General features: G+C 30.7%; 3 protein-coding genes across 4 annotated transcripts; all 3 read left to right on the forward strand.

The window, feature by feature from the left end:
* The first annotated feature begins 457 nt into the window (after positions 1-457).
* LOC124845518 (uncharacterized) lies at positions 458-4,973 on the forward strand. 2 transcript variants are annotated; one of them, XM_088104847.1, is made up of 12 exons: positions 458-742; positions 842-920; positions 1,013-1,088; positions 1,184-1,267; positions 1,377-1,481; positions 1,936-2,016; positions 2,108-2,172; positions 3,283-3,352; positions 3,437-3,514; positions 3,812-3,909; positions 4,012-4,147; positions 4,379-4,614. In XM_088104847.1, exons 1-12 carry the CDS (start codon positions 559-561, stop codon positions 4,460-4,462), a joined length of 1,140 nt encoding a protein of 379 aa, XP_087960973.1. In that variant the 5' UTR covers positions 458-558; the 3' UTR covers positions 4,463-4,614. The 2 variants fall into 2 exon arrangements, with proteins under 2 accessions (XP_087960973.1, XP_047178576.1); XM_047322620.2 differs by lacking the exon at positions 4,379-4,614 and adding an exon at positions 4,655-4,973 and having other exon boundaries at positions 466-742.
* Positions 4,974-9,202: 4,229 nt separating this feature from the next.
* Positions 9,203-9,688, forward strand: LOC148206857 (uncharacterized). The gene is made up of 2 exons (XM_088108988.1): positions 9,203-9,289; positions 9,380-9,688. Exons 1-2 carry the CDS (start codon positions 9,203-9,205, stop codon positions 9,686-9,688), a joined length of 396 nt encoding a protein of 131 aa, XP_087965114.1.
* Positions 9,689-17,278: 7,590 nt separating this feature from the next.
* On the forward strand, positions 17,279-21,401 carry LOC148206858 (acid beta-fructofuranosidase). The gene is made up of 7 exons (XM_088104848.1): positions 17,279-17,889; positions 18,495-18,503; positions 19,061-19,917; positions 20,171-20,332; positions 20,440-20,675; positions 20,773-20,860; positions 20,971-21,401. The coding sequence occupies exons 1-7, from the start codon at positions 17,502-17,504 to the stop codon at positions 21,178-21,180; spliced, it is 1,950 nt and encodes a 649-aa protein (XP_087960974.1). The 5' UTR covers positions 17,279-17,501; the 3' UTR covers positions 21,181-21,401.
* Positions 21,402-24,207: the final 2,806 nt, after the last annotated feature.

The raw sequence follows: 24,207 nt of genomic DNA on the forward strand, positions 1-24,207 counted from the left end.
TTATTTGAATGTATTGAAATATAATATATATCTATATAATCTAATTTGAGTTTAAATAAAAAAATTAAGAAAAAGCTCGAGTTTAAATTGGTATCTATTTGAAATACATAAAGAAATAGAAACAGAAATAAGAAATGAAAGATAATATAATATAACGACAATTACGTTGCACTGTCTTATTCTGTTAAACATTTAATAACGTGAGAGTGTTTGAAAAATAAAGGAAAATTGTGCGAGATAATTATCTGAACAATTATATTTTGCAATTAGGAAATTAGTTGAAAAATAATACAAAACAAAATTAAACATGGGTTTAATTAAAGTTAACTTGTAATTTCATTAAACTAAATAGAAGTGATTGGAGGAATTGCTTAAAATGGGAGGTATTGCTTAAAAACTGTTACAAAGATAGGTAGCAGAGAAAAAAAAATATAAATCTGACACGATTGGTGTCCAAAATTAGAGAGGTGAATGTGTTTGGATGTGGATCTGGCCTATTACTGTCAGTTATTAATTCAGAAGTGGTAACGGAGCTTACCGTCTTAATCTCATCTCAAAATGTCACTCACTTTGCAAACTCCGTCCTCGACGACGCTCTCTTCTGCAGCTTCCATTCACTCGACAACAAGAAGATCGACTTCTTACTTCTCGATTCGTTCCACGCTTTCCCCAAAAACTATCCATTGCAATTCCCGCAGGTCCTACCCTCAAACTCTCGCTTCTGCTTCCTCTATCAATATCGGTAACTCATAATTTCATCACATTATATAATATATATATTCATATTCGTTCCTTCATTTCGAGCTTTCCTTTTTCTCTCATTTCGCAATTTCTGTTTCAGCTTCCACCACTGAACTCGATGCTGTGTCCGCCTTCAGCGAGATCGTCCCCGACACCGTCGTTTTCGATGATTTCGAGAAGTAATGTTGTTTTATTCTTTTTATTTCATTCGTATGGAATTTGAATGAGTTCTGATCTGATTGTTAATCAAAGAGAGAATACGCTGCTGCAGATTTCCTCCAACTGCTGCTACTGTCAGTTCATCGCTTCTCTTGGGAATATGTGGCCTTCCAGATACCATTTTTAGGGTAACATGTGCATTTCAATCTTTGGAAAACCTAACTAGTGCATTTCGGTCCGAGTCTGACTTAACGAGTTACGCGTTTTTTTATTATTATTATAGAATGCTGTGGAAATGGCTTTGGCTGATTCTGAGTGTTATGGAATTGAAAATCCTAATGCACGAGTGTCTTGTTTTGTCAACAAGGTATTTGTTTCTGTTTTTCATTTTAATTTTGATTTATTGATAACTTGTGATGCTCATTTGAGTCTAATCTATCTGTTGTTGTTTTGCGAATTTGTTCCTGAAACTGTAGGCTTTCGCGAATGTGGGTAGTGACTTGGCAAAGCTTGTCCCTGGCCGTGTTTCCACAGAGGTGGATGCGCGGCTTGCTTATGACACGCACGCCATTATCAGGAAGGTATTTGACATGTTTCATGACAACTTATTATGTTCAAATTCTACTGCCTTGTTGAATTATACACTTGTAGTTCCATCGCTTCTTTCTCAGGTTCCAATCACAGGTCTTGTAATTTCTCAGGATTATATAGTTCTTATTAAGTTATCTATACTAGTCATGAGTAAGAGCTACAGTTTCGATTTTGGCTCCAGATGTAGGAAACCAATTGTTTTAGTTGATTGCACATCATTCTCATATAGGCAATGCCCAAACTGAGGAGATAGGTGTTTCTCTCTGACTCTCTTTTCCTTTTCGCTTTTTCTCTCTGTAAATTCTAAGCTGTGAGTGACTGCTTGACCGTTTAGAAACAAGCTTCACGTTTTGTGAGTCCTTGTCGCTCTGTACAGTACAATGACAAAATACATATGTGTTGTGAGTTGGTGAAATCTAATGCTACTGTTATCAAATTTTACAGGTGCATGACTTGTTAAAGTTGTACAATGATAGCAATGTACCTCCTGAACGTCTGTTGTTTAAAATTCCTTCAACTTGGCAAGTGAGTAATCTGAAAAATAGAATTGTAGTGCTAGCTGAATCCAGATATACTGATGCTTGATTCATGTACTGAAGCGCTTACTTTTATTTAGGGAATAGAGGCTGCAAGGTTGCTGGAATCTGAAGGCATACAAACACATTTGACCTTTGTCTATAGGTAGTTTTGTTAAATATTTTTAAAATGCTCTCGAGGTAGTATAAGTGCGAAGCCATATTAGTATACTGCTTAAAAGGCTTGGATCTTTTTTATTATGTGTAGTACACCAATTTTTCTGTTTTGAATGCTCTTAATACATTGCAATGTTATCTCTAAACCTCATGAATCTTACGATGGTATATTTTATTATAAGAGAAAAAAATTCAGCAATCTTGGTAAGCTATATCCATAACGAGTTTTATTCAACTGATATGCATGCTCACTATTCTCAAGGGCATAGTTTCACTGTTGCTTTTATTAATCTCAAAATGGTTTCATCTGAGCTTGAATGAACTGATGTTTCTTTTCAGCAGAATCTCTTATCTTATATATCTTTATTCCGTAGCAATGATAAATTTGCTAGTATGCAGTAGGTTGATGTTGCGCATATTAGCTTCGAATCTAGGTGTATGTGGACATCTCAATCATCTCACAATAAATGAAACACTATCCGTGTAACAGAACTTATAGAATATATAAATTAATGCAAAGTTCTGGTCATATTCCCATAAATAGAAAAATAAAAGCCATCTTTCCCCTGAACACAGATATTTTATGTATTGGAAAAAATAATACTGAAGCTTTATTACTACGATTTCTTGATGTTAAATTTAAGTTGCTTAAAATATTAGCAAGTCTGTTTATGATTTTTTTTCTTGACCGTTATCTTTTAACATTTTATGTGAGTGTGGCAAAACTATCCTTAAAAACATGGTCAATTGAAGTCATTGTTTGTTAGAAGTACAATCGTTACACTTTTTTGACTCTGGACCACCAATTTGAATATCGTATGGCTAATGCTATGAAGCATGGAATCATGCTCTCTTACTAGAAATTTTGTGAAATGTTATGCGTATTGTTACGTCGAAAGGAAAAAGGAATTATTTCCTTTAATGAAAATTACATGTTTGGATAATGACTACTGATGTGAAAAAATTTCCCAGTTTGTTATTAGAATTCAAAGATCTAAGTTTGTGTAACCTTGCATCTAGTGTTATGAGTTATTCCGTTGATTTATTTTTTTATTTTTATTTTTTTTTAATCCTTCTATGGATGGTTCTATTTCGGCAGTTTTGCTCAAGCCGCTGCTGCAGCTCAAGCTGGTGCATCTGTTATTCAAATTTTTGTTGGTCGTATAAGGGTAATTTCTTTCGTTATTTGTGTCATAAGAGTGTTTAACAGGTTAAGTTTTAGGGTATTCTTTTTAAACTTCGTAATTTTTCAGGATTGGGCACGTAATCATTCTGGTGACGCAGAGATAGAATCTGCCCAGCTAAGAGGAGAGGATCCAGGGTTGGCATTAGTATGTTCTTCAATAATACTCTTTTGTTAATTGCCTATTGCTCTATTCTTAGAATTGAAATTTGTTTATTTTTGTGAATACTAACTTAGAGCTTTTGATCAAATAAAAATTAACTTATAAAACTCCTGGTGAAAATGTAGATATAGAGGTAATTTATTTTTTCACAGTTTAAGTCAGTAATACTGGTATATGATTTGTGGAAAACAGCTTGGCTATTGCAAGAATCAAATCTTTACTAAAAATAGTTATGATGATCACCAACAAAACCTTTGCTTGAAATCATTATTATTGTTTCAGGTGACAAAAGCTTACAATTATATTCACAAATATCGACATAAGTCAAAGTTGATGGCAGCCGCTGTTCGCAACAAACAGGATCTATTTAGTCTTCTGGGGTATTCGAAGACTTCCTTTCAGTCAGATCCAATTTAATACCTGATCGAAGTTTTATTTGTATGATATACTATCAATTTATTTTCTTTTTCCTCCTTGTCTAGGGTTGACTATATCATCGCTCCATTAAAGGTATTGCAATCTCTCAAAGAGTCTGTTGCTTCTCCTGATGAGAAGTACTCTTTTGTTAGGAGGTTATCCCCTCAGTCTGCTGCAACGTACCAATTTCGTGAGGAAGAGGTATGGTTTCAGCTTCTGATTTCATTTGCTTTTCACCTTTACAAAGTAGAAATTTAGTTGAAACTGCAAAATTAAGTTGGCGTCGATATATGTCCGCCCACCTCATAATTTCAAAAACATGGTGGCATGCCCATTGCTCCTTTTACTCAAATGGAAAATAAAAAACCAATTACACGAAGAGCAACTTCAAACTGCATGTTGTCTGTTCTCTAATGTTGTTATTTCAACAAGGTGTTATGTCTCCCATCAAGAGGCTCAGGAAAATCGAAATCAACCGACCCTAACTTCGGTCACTTTATTGGCTTGAAAGTTTGATTTCTATCAGTGCCAATGTAATACGAAATGTGAGCGTACTGCCATCCACAATAACGCTATTTCCAGTTTCCTTTCTCACCTCAATCATCAGCCGGATAGTTTAAATAAAATCTCATTTTTGTTCTGAAGTTTGTCATATTTGCTAATTAATCGGACAGCTTTACTAATAATTTTTCATTCTTTTATATTCAGCTTGTTCAATGGGACCATGATAGCATGGTAAATGCCATGGGGCCTGCAGCTGTGCAGCTTTTGGCTGCTGGACTGGATGGCCATGCTGATCAAGCAAAGCGGGTGGAAGATCTATTTGAGAAAATTTGGCCACCACCAAATGTATGATTTGACGTCTGTCTTTTTGTCGAAAGAGTGTTTTTCCTGATGGAATAAACGTAGTAGCGAACAGATGAAGGGGATATTCCGTTTTTCTCTTTCCCTCTGACCTTTGAACCCTTAAACAATTTCCTTAATATAAAGCACGCGATTCCTAAATGCACTTCTGGTTATCTTTTCAGTTTTGTTGCAGTTGCATATGACTTGTTTTATTTCAAGAGAGATATTTTTATACTGTTTTATCTTTCGTGTACCATTCACTTAAATTTCCGGAACTTCAATTCAGTTTTAACTTGAAATAAAACCGGATACTCCTATAAAGTAAGGTGCAAGAACCCACCCTCCAAGGGTGCCAAGATCTGACTTCTTGAACTTCGAAAATTTCTTAGACTACATTTTATTCATTCAGAAATGAGTTTCTCACAATGTAAAACATTCTGAAAATTTACTTTTAAGTGAACGGGAGGTAATCAAGAAAATTATGGGGTGTAGGAAGAAACACCTGCTGCTTAGTAACCACGCTTGAGCCACAGCAAATTGGGCCACATTTAAGATGCCTTTGTTGAATCATATAAAAATGTTGAGTGTTTCATCCTACACCTCCAACATATCATCTTCCATCTCCAAAAATTCCATTTTTAATCTTCTGACATCTCAATCTGCACCTTCAACCTTTTCAAAAGATTTATTTTTTAATTTTAATAAAAATATTTTTATTTCCTTCTCTTTCTTATTAAAGACACCTTAATAAATATTTTTTTATTTTCTTTTCTTTCTTACCAAAGCCACTCTACACCACCTTAATAATAATTTAATTTAATTTAAAATTTAAATATTATTTAATGTAATTTTATATTTTAATAATTATCAAAATATGATTTATATTATAATAATAGTTATATTAAAAAATAAAAATAAAATAATTAAAATAAAAAATAAAAAATAAAAAAGTGAAATAATAATAATAATAATAATATAAAATTTGATTTGATATGTTAAAATATATTAAAATAAATTAAACAATTATTAAATTTTAAATAGAAAAAAAAATATGCTAACGATCATTCAATTGAATATGCTTTAGACACTTATTAATTCAACAACACTTCTATATTCTTAAACAATCATTCAATTGAATATGTGTTAATATAAACTTTTCTTTCTCGAAGGTAGCATGCCTATTAATAAATTTCTCTTTTGATTATGCAACAGGGTTTCTTTTTCAACTATTGAATCTTACAATAGTAGCATCTTCTATTTAGAAAAAAATCAAAAATAAAAAGAATAAAATACAAAATCAATAATTTGATTGATTAGATTTAATCATCACTTTGTTACCTTTTCAAATATGTAATGTTACTACGCAACAATATTTTAATTATTTTATAAAATTAAGAAAATAAAAAAGAAATAGAGTCTCTAATGAGATATAACTCTTTAATGAAATAAAAAGCAAACATTTATATTTTATTTATGAATAATTTATTATTTATCCATTCAAATAAAGCTGAAATAGTAATGTTGTATATTTAAAATCTGCAGTCAGTCATCTTCTTGAACGGTTCGATATTAATCAAATTCATCCATTTTTTTTAAATGTTGTGAACATACTAAATTATAAAATTTGACATCTAATATTAATTATTTTTATTTTCACTTATGTATAATTAAAGTATCATACTTACCCTTTTTTCTTTCAAATTTATTTTAATTTTTTCAAGAATAAATTTTTAATTTTTAATCATCGCGTGCATAAGTAACCTTTTATGTTATTATGTATCAACTACTTTTTTGAAAGGAAGACTTATAACAGATGATTGATTTGTGAAGCTTTGAATTTTAATTCAGCTCTTAAATTTTGAATTTTCAGCAACTTTCAACAATTTGTTTCATTATTATCGACTAGTTTATTGAGCAGCAAGTCCAAAAACTGTGATTCTATGTAACACTCATGATGATGTAAATTCTAAAAAAATAAAATCACGATTTCTATTAAATGTTAATTAGTTGGCACTCTGAATCATCCCATGTTGATGTTGGTTCAGTGTGGTGGCCATACATTGTTAATTTAATTGACACCGGTGTCCCTTAGTGAACATTATCTGTATATATACTGAAACACAAACAAAAGGTTATGTGCTTAGAAATTGTCGTGATTAGCTTGCCCTAGGACAGGTTCATATGATCAAAATTAATTAGTCATTCACTCATTGGTTGCATCAAACATTATTGAATAAATGTAATCATACCAAATAGTAATTCCCGAGAGGCATGTGGAAGCTGCAACACCACCCATTTGCTCCACGTGGATTGTGGAAACATGCAACAAAATTTATGTCAAAGTATAACTGGGTTGGTTGGTAGGGCATATCAATTACATCATTAATTGTAACGCAGGGAGAGCCAAACCTTAAGATCTGCCTCTGCTTTTGTCTGCTTAATTTCTTTGGTGGCTTCGTGAACAATGAAAATTATTGTTGACCATGATAATGAGAAACATTATTTGAGGGGAAAAGAATGTCAGCCACAAGCAGAAAATACAAGAAAGAGAAAATGAAAGAATAATGTGAATGTGGATTAATCAGGAGCTAATTGATGATCCTTCACGTATGGCCTAAAACTGTCACCAAAATGTTTGGTAAATAGAAAAGCCACGGTAATGTGTGTTGACAGTTGCATTATTGATGGACCATCTGACTCAGCAATGACTCACACTTGTCATTCAGCTATTAATCACAATCATAGGGAAAACTCTTTTTCAACCTCAGATTATGAATCAATATATAGTTTTTTTGGTTGTTGTTTAGTGATGCAAATTATTGGTAAACTCCAAACTTCAACCCACCTCTCTCACTGAACTGTAATAATGCATTTAATTAAATTTGTTAAGCTTAACTTCCTCATTACAAAAAAATAAACTATTCTTGTACAACATTACTCATCATTTAATGCTTGTTTATTTACATTATTAAAATATGTTTCAATCAAAATCAACTCTTATATGCAAGACCAAGTAATAAAAACTACGATCTTGAATGCCTCAATCCAAATAAAACTGATTCATCTGTTAAATAAGATATTGAGGTTTTTGCAATAATTAAGTGGTATAAACACACTATGTTATAGTAATAGTATCATGCCTATATACAAGATCAAACTCAAACTTTTAGTTAAAGAAAAGTGTTGGACAAGATATGAAGTTTGAATATTTCATACAAGTAAAATGAAGTTAAAAATGAAATAAAATAAATTATTTAATAAAGATTATTGTTGACAAATTTATAAGTATTACATCATTTTATTTATATAATTATAAAAATATACTTCTCATATGTGCTGATGAAGCTTAATAACATTACAGGTAAATATGAATGTAGCATTTTTAAAATTTTAATTCAAGTTTAATATAAATCTAAATAATTGGATTGAAAAGAAATTTAAGTTATATTAAAAACACTTTGTTGTTAGCATAAAGCTAAAGAGCAGAGAAATTTTGATGATGTCTCAAAGTCAAGTCTCAAGTGCTTTTATTGCAGGAAGATCTTCATGAAGACTTGTTTTTATATTAAAGCTTTTATAGTTCAAGTGGTTTATATTTGATTCTATGTATTGTTTGTCTTATGTTGCGTTAAAATTTATTTTGAATCAGAAAATCTCATTTTATAGTTTACTATTGTGTATTCATTAAATGCATAATTAATTATCATAATTGGATAATTGATTATCACACGTTAATTAGAGGTATCCTTGAGTGAGATCTCTATAAATCAGATTGGGACTCTCATTCTAAAATACGAAATACAAAATACGAAATAAGTGTATTTTGAAAAATCTTATCTGCAGTATGCGGTGATAAGTGTTATAGGGTTTGTTGAACCCTTGTGTTGTGGCTTTGAGACTTGGTGTGTTGGCATAGAGCGAGAACGTTCACAGGGAGTGTGATTGAGTGTTGTTGTTGTTGCTGAGTTAAAAGTCTATCATCCTTTGTGAAGCATTCGGAGGAGGTGTTCATCCTTTGTGAAGATTCAGAGGAGGTGTTCATCCCTTGTGGGTTATAGAGGAAGTGACTTTCATCTCTTGGGGTAACAAGAGAGGTGGTTTCTAAACTTTTACAAATTGCTTCTTTGTGATTGTAATTTGTAATTGTTTTGTGAGTGGTGAAATTGTTTATCTAGATTTGAGATAAGCGACTGGATATAGGATTGGTAAGATCCGAACCAGGATAAAATCATTTGTGCAAATTTCTCTCAACCTTACTCTCTTTATTTGTTATTTTTATTTGCTTGGTAAGTTTAATTGAGTAGAAATTAAAAGGCACACGTTCGTATTAAAAACCCTCTTGGTTTGTTAACCATTCCGCTGCAGCCGCTCTGACAATTGGCATCAGAGCTTGATTTGATAGTTATTCAAATGGCAGGATCATATCAAACTTTTGCAGAGGGTGCTTCTATCAATAGACCACCTCTATTCACAAGTGAAAATTATGCATTCTGGAAGGTAAAAATGTAAATATTTATTGAGTCTATTGATTGTGATATTTGGGAAGTTATTGCATTTGGTCCGTCTATTCCTACTGACAGTATGCAGGAACCAAAGCACCGTGTTCAGTGGATTGCTGCAGAAAAGAAAAGGTTTCAAAATGATGTGAAAGCTCGAAACATTATTTCATCTGCTTTAACCGTTGACGAGTTTTACAGGATCTCTGTTTGTAAGACCACTCAAGAGATGTGGGAAGTGCTGAGAGTGGCCCACGAAGGTACATATGACGTAAAGAGAGCGAGAAAGAATACCTTAATCCAAGAATGCGAAATGTTCAGGATGAAGCAAGGAGAAACAATCTCAGACGTTCAGAAACGCTTCACCAACATTGTTAAGCATCTCATTAGGACTAGGTAAGTCTTTCGAAAATGATGAGCTTAACATAAAAATATTGAAATCTTTAGACAGGTCGTGGCAACCAAAAGTGACTGCAATTTCTGAGTCACAAAATCTCAACATAATGACTATGGCGGTATTATTTGGGAAATTGAGAGAGCATAAACTTGACCTTGGAAGACTAGATGAAGAAGAAGCAAAAACTAAGAAAAAAATGACTCTAGCCTTAAAATCTGAGGTAGAAAGAAGCAAGAACAAAATAGAAATTGAAGACTCAGATGAGGAAGAAATTTTGAAACTCATGATAAAAAGGCTCAACAGGTTCATGAAATCAAAAGACAAAGGAAGATTCAAATACGGAAAGATAGAAAATCAAGGATCTTCCTCAAACTATAGATGCTATGGTTGCGGAGAAAGGGGGCATTTAAAAGCTGACTGCCCAAATCAAAATAAGGGTGAAGAAAAGAAAAACTTCAAAAAGAAGGCCTACATTGCATGGGAGGATGACAATGAAACAATTTTTGATCTGAGCGAATCTGACGAAGAAGCAAACATTTGTTTGATGGCAGACGACGACATTATTGGAAACCAAGTAAGTACATCTAGCGATTCTGATAATTATAGTCAATATAGTGAAGATGAATTGCATGAAACTTATGCTGCTTTAATAGTAGAATCTGAAAAGTTAGATAAAGCTCATAAGAAATTGAAAAAGGATTTCAAAAATTTAAAATTAAATTTTGAAAATATTTTTGAAGAAAATAAAAATTTAAAATTAAATTTTGAAAATATTTTTGAAGAAAATAAAAATTTAAAATTAAACTTTGAAAATATTTTTGAAGAAAATAAAGATTTAAAAAATAAAATTTTCTATTTAGAAAATGAATTTTTTTTAGTAATGATGAATGTATATTTTGCATAAATATGAATAAATTACAAGAAACAACTCATGCTAAAAGTAAAAATAATTCAAATGTTAAAAAGGTTGATAAAAATGTTCCTAAATACAATTATAATTACTATAATTATGATTATGGTAATAAAATTGAAAATGTTCCTAAATATAATTATAATGATTATAATTATAAAAATAAAATCAAGTATGTTCTAAACTATAATCAAAATTATTATGATTATAATTATAAAAATAGAAATTATACGAACCCAAATGATGTTACTTGTTTTTATTGCATGAAAAATGGCCATACATCAAATAAATGTAGAATAAAACATTATGGTGTTCCAAATGGAATATATGCATGGATTCCAATTATAAAATAATCTTTCTCTAACTTTAAAGGACCCAAATAAGTATTTTTGGGTACCAAAATATTATTTTTTCTATTTTGCAGGTTATTTCAAAACTAAGGAAGAAGTTTTTGGGTGTGCACCAAAACTTGGTAAAGTGTGGTTTGTCAAATTAAGGGGGAGTTTTTAACTTGAAAAGAAAATTTTGATAATTTTTTTTAACTACTTATGTTTCTTCCTTAAAGAATCAAATGCAATTTAATTCTCTTTAAGTTACTCAATAAAGAGGATTATTTCTTTATCTTGTTTTTATTTATTTATTATGATTTCTAAATTTATTGTATTTTCTATGTTTTGAATTATGTCTTTTGTTTCCCTTTAATAAAAATTATGATAATTGTTATTTATTTGTTTATGACTTATATTCAAGGGGAGTTCTTATATTTAAGGGGAGTTCTTATATTTAAGGGGAGAAATTTTTTTATATCAAACATAGAGCCTTTTTTAATAATGATCAAAATGGGGAGAAATATGTTTAAGGGCTTAATTATATTTATCTTTTGTCTAATAATCTCTCTTCTTTATGTTATGTATGAGTTACAGATCACTACATGTTACAAAAAACTTTAAATTAAAATATTTTTTATCATCATCAAAAAGAGGAGATTATTGGCATAAAGCTAAAGAGCAGAAATTTTGATGATATCTCAGAGTCAAGTCTCAAGTGCTCTTATTGCAGGAAGATTTTTTAGAAGACTTGTTTTTATATTAAAACTTTTATAGTTTAGTATATTTATGTATAGGATGTGGTTTATATTTGATTCTATGTATTGCCTTATGTTGAGTTAAAATTTATTTTGAATCAGAAAACCTCATTTTATACTCAAGTTGATTATCAATTTATAATAATCGATTATCAATAATCAATTATGACAGTCATAATTGATTATAATGAGCAATTATAAGAATTTTCAGACGGAGACTCTCATTGTAAAATATTAAATACAAAATACGAAATAAGTGTATTTTGAAAAATGTTATCTGTAGTGTGCGGTTATAGGGTTTGTTGAACCTTGTGTTGTGGCTTTGAGAACTTGATGTGTTGGCATAGAGCGAGAACTTTCACAGGAAGTGTGATTGAGTGTTGTTGTTGTTGCTAAGTTAAAAGCCTATCATCCTTCGTGAAACATTCGAAGGAGGTGTTCATCCTTTGTGAAGATCAGAGAAGGTGTTCATCCCTTGTGGATTATAAGGGGAGTGACTTTCATCTCTTGGGGTAACAAGAGAGGTGGTTTCTAAATTTTTACAAATTGTTTCTTTGTGTTTGCAATTTGTAATTGTTTTGTGAGTAGTGAACTGTTTATCTTGATTTGACATAAACGACTGGATGTGAGATTGGTAAGATCCAAACCAGTATAAAATTATCTATGCAAATTTCCCTCAACCTTACTCTCTTTATTTGTTATTTTTATTTGCTTGGTAAGTTTAATTTAGTAGAAATTAAAAGGAACACGTTCGTATTAAAAACCTTCTTGGTTTGGTTTGTTATTCTACACTAACCATTTTGTTGCAGCCACATTTGTAATTGAAATTTAAATATTTATATTAAATTTTAAATTTAATTTCATATTTTCTAAAATAAATGAGTTTTGATAAATATAAATCAACATAATATCAATTTATAAGTGGGATTTAATATAAAATGATTTAAAATTAGCATACCTTTTTTACCAAAACTTTTGAAATTAAAAAATTGTTGGAATCTCTATATTTAAAAAATGTGCAGTTATTCATAATTTTAAAAAATAAACCAATTTGTGATATTTAGTATATGCTTAGGGTAGAGTAGAGGTATAATGTTTCTATATGTCTTGAATGTAATTGCATGTCATTTACTATCAGCAACAAACGTCAGCGTAACTTAAAAATTAGTGTATCTGTTCAAATCTAAGATATTTTTTAAAATTAAAGACATTTATAGTTGGAAAGGCTAACATAGGTTTTCTTTTTATAAGAAATGGTATGCGTTTATTAAGAGTTGAAAAACAAAAGGACGTGAAATATAATGTAGTAAATCAAATAAATATTATATAATAGTTAGTTAAGTTGAGCGTACTACTTAATGCTATACACTTCTAGGTATGCACTTTTGAATTATGTAAAATATATATGATTAAAATAAATTATACATTGTGTCAAACTATATTTTATATTTTAATTAATGTTTATTCATCTATGCATTTATCTATCTCTACATATAAAAATGATATCTCTTTCTTGTTGTGTAAACAAATTTTATTATCATTTTACTTTTTATGATATAATTATTAACCGATTTTTTAAAACATATAATTATTAATTGATTTTTTTTAGAAATAATTGTTAATTTGAAATGTTCTCTATAAAACTATCATATTTTTCTTCTCTTTTATTTCTTTATTATAATTCATATTTAGTTATTTCTTACTTTCGTTATTATTGTTTTTTCTTATAACTTAATCAATTTACATATATTATTAACCTATAATATAATATGAATATTTAAAAAATGTGGATACAAAACATCTACATTTACGCTAGTTTCATATAAAAAGATTAGATACTAAATATATTTTTTTATTTATAGTATTACTTATTATTATGTTGAATAGAAATTGCAATCCATTAAAACTTGAGTGTAATTTTCACATCATGTGATGTGTAATATCTCAATATATATTTGTTATCTATGATTTTGAATTATTTGGGATTTAAAATCTATTTTAAAATTGATATAGAAACTTATTTACAAATATAAAATTATTTTATTTTTAAAAAGTGAGAATTTCACTTTCAACCCAATTATTTTAGTTTAGAATAATTCAATTATTTCATAAGCATATTGATGTGAAAGTATTAAGATTAGATACCTAAACTATATATTGAGAAAAAGAAGACAATGTGGAAGTTTATTTAAAACATCGGATAGTAGTTATATGTTTAAATGAAAATTATCCATCGAGATAAACATTATGCATCACGGTGGATGTTATTATTTGAAACTCTACAAGGAGAATGTTGAAAAAGTAATATAAGTATATCTTATCATAATATCTTAAACTCTTATTTAAAAAAAAAAAAGACAGTTAAGTTAAATGAGTTTATTTACGTTTATTATATTGAAGCAGAGTAGATCTAAAGTTTTTGTAGTCATACAGAAGATCATGCCTTCATATACATTAAAACACACCTACGCCCCTCCAATAAACTATTGCTAGTTCAAATATTCTTATATGTAGATTTGGAATGCTCATCACACTTTTGCTTAGTTTCTCACGTCTTCTTTTCTTTTCATAATTATGTTTAAAATAATCTGACGGTGCATTTTCTGGAATTTAATATAACATTTATATAAAATGTTAAAATAGATACCTCTTATATATATAATATTAGTTATGGATCTAGACGTTGGAGTATGTATATAACTAAAGTATATATTTATTATATTTTGAAAAAGAAAAGTATGATTTTGCATTCGTAATATAAGTATATTATTAATTAAAGAGTTAAATATATTTTTAAGTCTTAAATATATTTAAAGTTTAAAATTAAAATGTACCATTGTGTTTAAATTTAAAAACTAAAATATTATTTCATGGTTGATTAAATCTTACAAACAAACAGCTAATATAATAATAAGAAAAGAGAAAGGAAAGAAGAAAAAAACTGTTGGTTTTTGACAAAACTAAAACTTGAGATAGACTAATTCTTATTGAATGATTTGGTTAGATTTCAATTCCAACACGGTTAACACGTAAGTTCCTGTTATCTTTCTTTTTCAGTTCTTTATACCTATTATTTCTTAGTACTTTTTCATTGCCTTAATTGTCTCAGCCACCTTTCCATAAACAACATAATTTGGATTCGTGATTCGGTGAGATTTAGCATTGAAGAAAAAATATTATTGAAAAACAAGTTAGATTTTTTTAAACTATTAAATAAATTATTTTACTTTTTCAAAATTAAGTTTTTAGTCAATTTTTTTTTCATGTCAAAATTTAATAAGATTTTTTACTCATAAGTTGTAAACTTTTATGTATTTGCAAGGAGATTTTATAAATCTTTCAACAATCAGTAAACTTTGTTTGATCTATATGTTCACTCGTCAACTGATGAATATAATGATAATTTTTTTTATTCAATTTAATATATGAATATTTATTAATTTTTATGAGTTTCAAGATTTGTTGAGAATGGCTTTTATGAGATCAAAAGTAAAGGCAATTATAATAAGATGAAATCAGTTGATTCTTTGATTATTTCAAAAGCACTAATAAAACTGAATTCAATTTTACTAGTATATGAGTTATGTTTACTCTTACATTATTAAAAGTTACATATAAAATTGTCTATTTAGTTTATTCAATCAACCAATTATAATCCTATATTATATAGATTATTCGTATTAGATATTATTATTATAAAAAATATTCTTATTTCTGAGCATTTTAAGAAAAATAGATATTATAGACTTATTATAGATTTTAATATCAATAGAAAATTTCGGAATAAAACCATGCAAGAAAATATATTAATTAACTAAAAATATAAACAAATTATATCAGTTTAAATCTATCCTTCCACCTCATATAACTTCACATATTTCCAAACAAAACTCTGAAAGCTTTCAAGTTTTATTAGATATCAACTGAATGTCTTAAGTTTTTCCCTCGAATGATTATTTAATTAGTTTACTTTTATTATTTTATTCCTCTAAATAAAGTCTTTTACTAATATGATTAATTTTATTTTTTAAATTTAATTGAATTTTGGTCTTTCCATTTAAGGAACGTTTGATGGAAGAAAATATTTTAGTTTTTCCACAATCAAAATTCAGAAGAAGAAAAAACACGTTTATCTTGTTTATTTATAGAAAATGACATTTGCATTAAAAATAACATTTAAGTTATTTTTTAAAAAATATTTGTATGTTTTTCAGTTGTAATAAAAGTTTCATTAGAAAAATGTTATTCCTGGTAAATTATATCTTATAGAAAATTAAATATTTTAGTAGAAATGATATTTTGTTATTTTTGTTTATAGAAAGACTTATACAAACAATTCGGTAATAGTTTTTATCAATTAACTATTTTTAGCGGTTATAACTCTCATGATACACGTTGTACATGTGAAAAAAATTTAATTGTCCCAAATAATTTCTTACATTTTTGGTATTAAGCTGACAGCAAGAAAGTGTCAAATTTGGGATGAGAGAGGATGGACTATAATTTGAAGAGGTCTAGCTGATTTCAATTTTTTTTAATTTCTGCTCTATTATGATATTTATTTAGCACATACATATAATATATTGTAAATCACTTATAATATTTCATTATAGGTGTTTATTATTATTACTATTATTATTATTATTATTATTATTATTTAAAATTGATAATTTAAAAGCTAAAAAATAATAAAAAGAGCATTTCACTTTCTAATTATTTTTAATCTTTGACATTTAATTAAGTAATTTTATTTCTCTTTCTTGTATTTTATTCTCTCTCACGTTTTTCCGTCCATAGAAGCAAATATTTAGTGTGAAGATAATTTTAATAATATAGTTTTAATTAATCAATTTTGGTAAAAAAAAGTTAACAAATTTAGCATTGTAGAAACATCTCTGCGATATTATTATTTACCTTTTACAAATTCTATCATGTAAATATTAATTTATGAAATGTCTTGAAAGAAAAGTAAAATAACGAAAAATAAGCTCTTAACTACCAATCTTGAATAAAGTCCTTTTATCTTTTATCGTTTAGCGTTTGTTTTTACACATCAGTTTATCTTTTTCTTTCGTTAATCAAAATGTAAGAGACGAGTACAATGTAGGTATATAATTAAACTCTTAAACAAAAAAATACTCCTATTAAAACAATTACCACCTAAATATGAATCCAAATGCAGAAAGTTTTCGAAACACATTAACCAAACCAAAGTGTACAAAAATTTGCCGAATTACCATCCTTAACCACAGCCTTAATTTTCAACTAAGAACGAAACAAAAGACAACGAAGAATCATTGCATTGGAAAATTGTAGGACCTTGAACTCCAATTATGCATGTGATGTCCCCGACATAGATGTCTGAGTCCGAACCTCCACCTGGGGGCCCCATCCCATCCACCTCATCCACTCATCACAATTCATGTGTTTCATGTCACAGACATTCTGAGAAAATACTTTTTCAAATTATAAGAAACCAAAATTTTATAAAAACATACATTTTTCTGATTAAAAAATGTTTTGAAATTATTTTTTTTAGTGTTCAAATCTGTCTTTGATATCCCTATCAGTGCTGGTTTTCTTCAGACTCTGGGATCCGAGTCCTATAAAATGTTGCAACGTGAGGAAAAGCCTCTCTCATCCCATTCACTTCTGAACCCACCTTCTGCACACTTCCAACCCAAACCAATCCCCACACACATGCATGCTGTCTCTCCCAACAACTCATAACACACCATACCCGATTACTCCTTCTCTCTTTCTTTCTTTTCTTTCTTTCATTCACAGCCACTTCCTCTGTCCCTCATCTTTTCTTTCTCACCATGGAACATCATAAACCGTTGTTACCTACTTCCTCTCACGCCGCTCCAACCCCAACCACTCGCAAGGACCTTCTTTTCATCGTTTGCGGCTTGCTCTTCCTCTCTTCCCTCGTCGCCTATGGGGGTTACAGGGCCTCCGGCGTGCCTCATACTCACGTTTCATCACCTACATCCAACCATCAACAAGATCACCAAAGTCCCACATCGCTGCTTTCTTCCCAATGGTACCCTGTTTCAAGGGGTGTTTCTTCCGGGGTGTCGGAGAAGTCATCGAACTTGTTATTCGCCAGTGAAGGAGGAGCTTCCGAAGCATTTCCTTGGGACAATAGCATGTTGTCTTGGCAGAGAACTTCTTTTCATTTCCAGCCAGAGAAAAACTGGATGAACGGTAATTCTTTTGGTTTTCTTGCTTCGTCTCTAACCCAACTAAAATTCTACGATTTGAAATCAACACGTTTTTCTTGTCTTCAACTTCTACCTAACCAATATCCAGGTGACACTTTATTGTATTTTATTAAGATGGAACGTTTTGATTATGTGTGATATTGGATTAGCCTGAATAGTTTTCTCGTATCGTGTAATAATTTGTCTCTACAGTAGAAATTATTTACGATCGAAACGTCTGTTTGTTTTATGTAATTCACTTTTTAGAGATACCATTTTGTGGTTAAACGAAAAAGGAATATGAATTAGGATTCCGTGGGTCTTTCTACTTGGAAAAAGGTCATGTCAAAAGTGAGAAGGACGATAATTAATCAAGGTTTAGCCAATAAAGAGTCATCTTTTTTTTCAAAAAAGAGTTTTTGATGGGGTCAAATCCCGTTTTGTCGGAATGTTTTCTTTGAATAAAAAAAAAATTGTGAATACTGGTGTGGATGTTTGTACCATTTGTATATGTATTTTATCTCATGCTAACTATTGTCCCTGTTATTTTATCTTTTTTTGTTGGATGACTGTGGCTTGGACTGGGGAACCTGATTTGCTCTGCTTCAGATCCTAATGGTAAGAACTCTTCCACCTTGCAAAGTTTGCGTAATTCGATTTAATTCGTTGCTAATTTTTTTTTTCCGATTTGAATATTTTGCGTTGAATTGTCACCATTTTCATTTATAAAGAATTGTCTCCTTGAACGGAACGCACTGATTAATAGCAGCCACATAAATACTGGGACCGAGTTAAAGTTTAGCGGGGTCTAGGGAGTTCGATTGGATTTTGACATCCTATTGTAATGGTTTAACAATCAGTCTCACAAAATTATCCATTACTACTAATATAGAAGCAATTAACTTTCCAAACGCAACACAACGTGGCAAATTGGCATTGCCAGAGGGCCCACATAAGGTTGAATATATGACATGGAGTTAAATAACATAAAATGAAATAAGATGACGTGAGATTTATAAAAAAAATGGAAATAAAATAAAATCATTAGTTTAAAATATTTATAATAAAATAAATAAATAAAACCTCGTGCCTTTTTATTTTAGGAGAAGTAAAAGTATATTTAAAAAAGAAATCTAATTTGACTTGGTTTTATTCCTCCCCTGAATTCATCTCAGGTCCGATGTACTACAAGGGATGGTATCACTTTTTCTACCAATACAATCCGAACGGTGCAGTTTGGGGTGACATAGTTTGGGGACACGCGGTGTCAAGGGACATGATCCATTGGCTTCACCTTCCATTGGCAATGGTGGCTGATCAATGGTATGACAAGCAAGGCGTGTGGACAGGCTCAGCCACCATCTTACCAAATGGTGAAATCATCATGTTATACACAGGTTCCACCAATGAGTCAGTGCAAGTTCAAAACCTGGCATACCCTGCTGACCCCTCTGACCCTCTGCTTCTGGATTGGATCAAACACACCGGGAACCCGGTTTTGGTCCCACCACCAGGCATTGGTGCCAAGGACTTTCGTGACCCTACAACTGCATGGCTCACCTCTGAAGGAAAGTGGCGCATAACCATAGGATCCAAGCTTAATAAAACTGGCATTGCTTTGGTTTATGACACTGAGGACTTCAAGACCTTTGAGCTTAAGGAGGGGCTGCTTCGAGCTGTCCCTGGCACTGGCATGTGGGAGTGTGTCGACTTCTTCCCTGTGTCCAAGAAAAATGGAAATGGATTGGATACCTCTGTTAATGGGGCTGAGGTCAAGCATGTCATGAAGGTCAGCTTGGATGATGATAGACATGATTACTACGCCATAGGGACTTACGATGATAACAAAGTTCTGTTCACACCAGATGATGTTAAGAATGATGTTGGTGTTGGTTTAAGGTATGACTATGGAATATTCTATGCATCCAAGACATTTTTTGATCAGAACAAGAACAGGAGAATTTTGTGGGGTTGGATTGGAGAATCTGACAGTGAATATGCAGATGTTACCAAAGGCTGGGCTTCAGTTCAGGTACATTTATATATGATATAAAAGTTTAATTTTTATATAATACACCTAAGAATTTCCGATTATTGATCAATATAAAATCATAAGTATGGTTTTTAGGATAAATATTGTAAAAACGAGTTAACTTATCGTATATGATAGTTTGTTACTGAACTTTTACTCATTTAAAAAACTGTGTTATTTTAGTTCAATGTGTACATGTGTTTTTAACTTTATAATTAGTTGGTAATAGCATTGTTAAATTTTGATTGTACAGAGTATTCCAAGAACTGTGAGGCTTGATACGAAGACTGGCAGCAACTTACTTCAGTGGCCTGTTGCTGAGGTGGAGAGTTTGAGATTGAGAAGTGATAAATTCAAAAGTTTGAAGGCAAAACCAGGGTCAGTGTTGTCACTAGATATTGAAACAGCCACACAGGTTTGTGTTCATGATATATAACAAGTTTCTAAAGCTGTCGAATTTTTAGCTATACATGAACAAAGTTGAATCTGAGTTAAGTGACATTGTGTGTACCAATGCAACAGTTGGACGTTGTTGCGGAGTTTGAGATAGACACGGAATCCCTACAGAAAACAGCTGAATCCAATGAGGAGTTCACATGCAGTAGCAGCGGTGGAGCTGCACAACGTGGTGCCTTGGGACCTTTTGGTCTTCTGGTTTTGGCCGATGAGGGGCTTTCTGAGTATACTCCTGTGTATTTCTATGTCATTAAAGGAAGAAATGGAAATCTTAGGACTTCCTTTTGCTCTGATCAATCAAGGTATTAGACTACTATCTGTTAATTCTGAACTTGAAAGTTATCCATACTAGACTGTCAAAAAATCAATATTGAAGAATCTGGTACATTGTTTTGGTAGGTCTTCTCAGGCAAATGACGTTCGCAAGCAAATCTTTGGGAGCGTTGTTCCAGTACTTAAAGGCGAAAAGTTTTCCATACGGATGCTGGTAATTGAGTTATTCCTTTAAGTTTTCTGTTGTTTTCTTGCTCAAAAAAGCTCATAGCTTATGCATGTTAACCGGATTAACTAATGAATCGGCGTTATATTATAATTTAGGTGGACCATTCTATTGTTGAAAGCTTTGCTCAAGGTGGAAGAACGTGTGTAACATCTCGGGTTTATCCAACAAAGGCAATCTATGGAGCTGCTAGATTGTTCTTGTTCAACAATGCTACTGAGGCCACTGTGACAGCCTCACTCAAAGTTTGGCAAATGAATTCTGCATTTATACGCCCATTCCCATTCAACCCAGATCAGAAGAGCTAAAGTTCAATTTGGAGATGAAAGATTTATAGTCACAAAGGATTGGAAAACATCTTGGGTTGGCAATATGTGCTTATCAACAACTGTAATGACCTTCCCTTAAACCCAGATAAAGTTATGGGTTCTTCTTCAACGCCGATTCTTTCATTTTTGCCCAGTTATGTTCATCACATGTTTATTGTAATTTGATCTCTTATCATATGCAATTTTAGCTTACTTGAGAATATGTTCCTCAAAGAAATATGATGAATGTTCTCCAATTCTCTGTAAATTCATTTTCACCTTATTTTTTGAGTTTTGAGACCAGGTATAGTAACAATTATTTATTGTATTTTCTTAAAGGTAAAATCATACTTTTGGTCATTCACCTTATTCTTTTTTATTTAATCTGGTTTTAATTTTTTAAACTTTTTTATCTGTTGAATATGATTGAAGTGACCCTTCTTTTCGTTTCAATATTATTTTCCTCATTCTATACATATTATAGGCTGCATTTAGTTAAATTAAAAATATCTTTTCCAACTAATTATATATGAAATAAAATATATGAATAAATATATATCAGATTTTCTATTTAAACAATAAAATGACTGCTTACGCTTAAATATCAAAATTGTTTTCATAACAATATTTATATTTTATTTTATGTGTAAAAGTTAAAATAACTTTTATGTAATTAATATATTTTAATTACTTATAAAATATTTAAGTCAAAGTTAGTTTTTTAAAATTAATGTCTAGAAATAATTTTAGAAAATAATTATATATTTCTCGCTGTTGATTACGAATAATTTAATATTTTATTTTACAAAATTAAATTTTGGTCAGCGTCATTTTAAATGAATATATTAAAATTAAAATTATATAATATGTACATTATAATTTTCTTATAAAACTTAGAAAATATGATGAACCACATTGATTTCTAAAAAAATACAAATGATTTTGCTGTTAAAAGTTATAAATAAATATGGATTAAATATTGATAAAAAAAATACTTTTTTTTTTCTAAAAGCAGTAATTGTTGAAAATCAAGATTATATTTTTGAATAATTAGAATTTTTAAATATTATGTTGTAAATTTTTAGTCCATTCAAATTACACAACTACTATTGCAAACTACACTCTAATGTGTGTGTATATATATAGGTTGTTGCTAAATTTATTTTAAATCTGTGAAATTTATTTTTTATTTACTAAAATAAAATACTTTATTAATTATTCTCAAAATATATTATTGTCAGACCCCATTAAAATGCACCCAAAATCCTAAGTAGTGGGATCCATGTGCCAAGAAGAGAGTGAGCGTCTCAGTTAGTGGAGAACAAGTGACTGCAGGAGAGTGGTCGTTCGTTTTGGCTGACGGCAGTATTTAAAGCCAAATTTCAAATGACGTGCCACTTCTCTGCATACCTTCCTTCTTCCTCACACTGCTGAAACCATTTTCTCCTCCTTCTCTCTAAGAAAACCTCACCATTTCCTCTTCCGATCACCTCTCAGGCACCGTCTGAACACTCCCGGCGACAAGAGCTTTCGTTTAAACTGATCGATTTATGATTCTGAGCCGGTGAGTTTCTTTCTCTCTAGTAGGTTCGTTTAAGTCTTGCATGCAACCCTCTATTTCTGGTCACCTGAGTAGATAGTATAATTCTGAGTGTTTCTGGTTATTCTGTTTGGTCCAGTGCTCCTAAAACGGGAGTGTCGAACGTTAGTTCTTTGGTAGAGGGGAGCTCTATTCTGCTTCATTGAGCGTTCGGTTACGTATAAAGGTAAGGGAAGCTTATATAATTTGATTAATATTCTTGTTTGAACGTTGGTATGTTTGCATGATATGTTGTTTGAATTATTGGATGAGTATGAAATATGTACGTACTGCTTATTTGGATGTTTGTGTGGATGACTGATATATGTTGTGAATTGAGTTGAGATAGGACTTGATATTCAAACTTTGGTATTCTGAGTAAAGGTGGTAGTATGGTCGAGAGTGGTTAACGAGCGTTCATATAGGATTAGTTAAACTTTGACCGAGAGTTTGTATTAACCATTTTGTTCCCCTTTGAGCGTCCGTCTATATTAAGTTCTTCTTCTACAAGGAATTCCGTTAGTGGAGATCGTGTTATAATAATAGATATGTGTAATGAGTGTTCGGCCTAAGTGTAGTCCTTCTTTAGGTTTCATAAACAGTTTAGTTCATGTATTATATACTACTTAAGGTCGTAGACATTATCGTTCTTTTTCAGTAAGACTAAGTGTGGAGTAATTGTTTATATATATATATATATATATATATATATATATATATATATATATATATATATTCATTCATATCTTTCTATGTAAATTATCAATGATCGGTCTTGGACCAAGCGTTCAGTCTTAGTAACGCTCGTTCCTGATAAGCACTTGGTCTTGGGTCATTGCTCGTTTTATAGCATTCGATTCTACAAGGCTTGGTCTTAAACCAAGAGCTGGGTCTTGTTTTCTGTAATATATATTATTACCGTTCTTAGAATGAGAGTCTTCATTCAAATTCAATAGCGTCTGTTACTTCATAGTTTCTCATCAGTATTAGTATTGTGTGTCAAACAGTGTTGGTCTTTAAAAGGTGGTTGGCCTAGAGTCTTAGTACTCGGCCTAGGCTTCGTGACGTCCGTTTTGAACTCTTAGTGGTCTGTTTATTTAAGTTAATAAGTAACGCTCAATCATGTTAGTTTCTAAGAAGTGTTATTATGTATTAATGATGAAGTGTAAGGGAATTTGAAATGTGATGTGAATGAAATAATGTCATTATGAACGAGTATTCCAGGGAGGAATATCTCAGGAAGTGGTTATTGATTGGTAAAGTATGAATGTGAGCAAAGCTTAGCGGGCGTTTATCCTAATATTCCATGATTACTCGTTCTCATGTAGAGAGGAGTAAGTCACGTGTGGGAATGACAGGAGGTCCTAGTCCATAAGATTAACTTGGACGGAACGGATCAACCTCGAGTGGCAACTGTTGAGGGTATCCCAGTTACTATTTTGTATGTA

This window comes from Vigna umbellata, chromosome 1, assembly GCF_029865625.1.
Source record: "Vigna umbellata cultivar VRB3 chromosome 1, Vumbellata_1.0, whole genome shotgun sequence".
Taxonomy (NCBI): Eukaryota; Viridiplantae; Streptophyta; class Magnoliopsida; order Fabales; family Fabaceae; genus Vigna; species Vigna umbellata.

Bases quoted from the DNA above. Each gene is read 5' to 3' on its own strand.
- LOC148206857 (XM_088108988.1), top strand. From the start codon at position 9,203: ATGGCAGGATCATATCAAACTTTTGCAGAGGGTGCTTCTATCAATAGA. The intron at 9,290-9,379 runs GTAAAAATGTAA...GACAGTATGCAG, and splicing joins AAAATTATGCATTCTGGAAG to GAACCAAAGCACCGTGTTCA.
- LOC148206858 (XM_088104848.1), top strand. From the start codon at position 17,502: ATGGAACATCATAAACCGTTGTTACCTACTTCCTCTCACGCCGCTCCA. The intron at 20,676-20,772 runs GTATTAGACTAC...TTGTTTTGGTAG, and splicing joins TTTTGCTCTGATCAATCAAG to GTCTTCTCAGGCAAATGACG. The intron at 20,861-20,970 runs GTAATTGAGTTA...ATTATAATTTAG, and splicing joins AGTTTTCCATACGGATGCTG to GTGGACCATTCTATTGTTGA.
- LOC124845518 (XM_047322620.2), top strand. From the start codon at position 559: ATGTCACTCACTTTGCAAACTCCGTCCTCGACGACGCTCTCTTCTGCA. The intron at 2,173-3,282 runs GTAGTTTTGTTA...CTATTTCGGCAG, and splicing joins CATTTGACCTTTGTCTATAG to TTTTGCTCAAGCCGCTGCTG. The intron at 3,353-3,436 runs GTAATTTCTTTC...GTAATTTTTCAG, and splicing joins TTTTTGTTGGTCGTATAAGG to GATTGGGCACGTAATCATTC.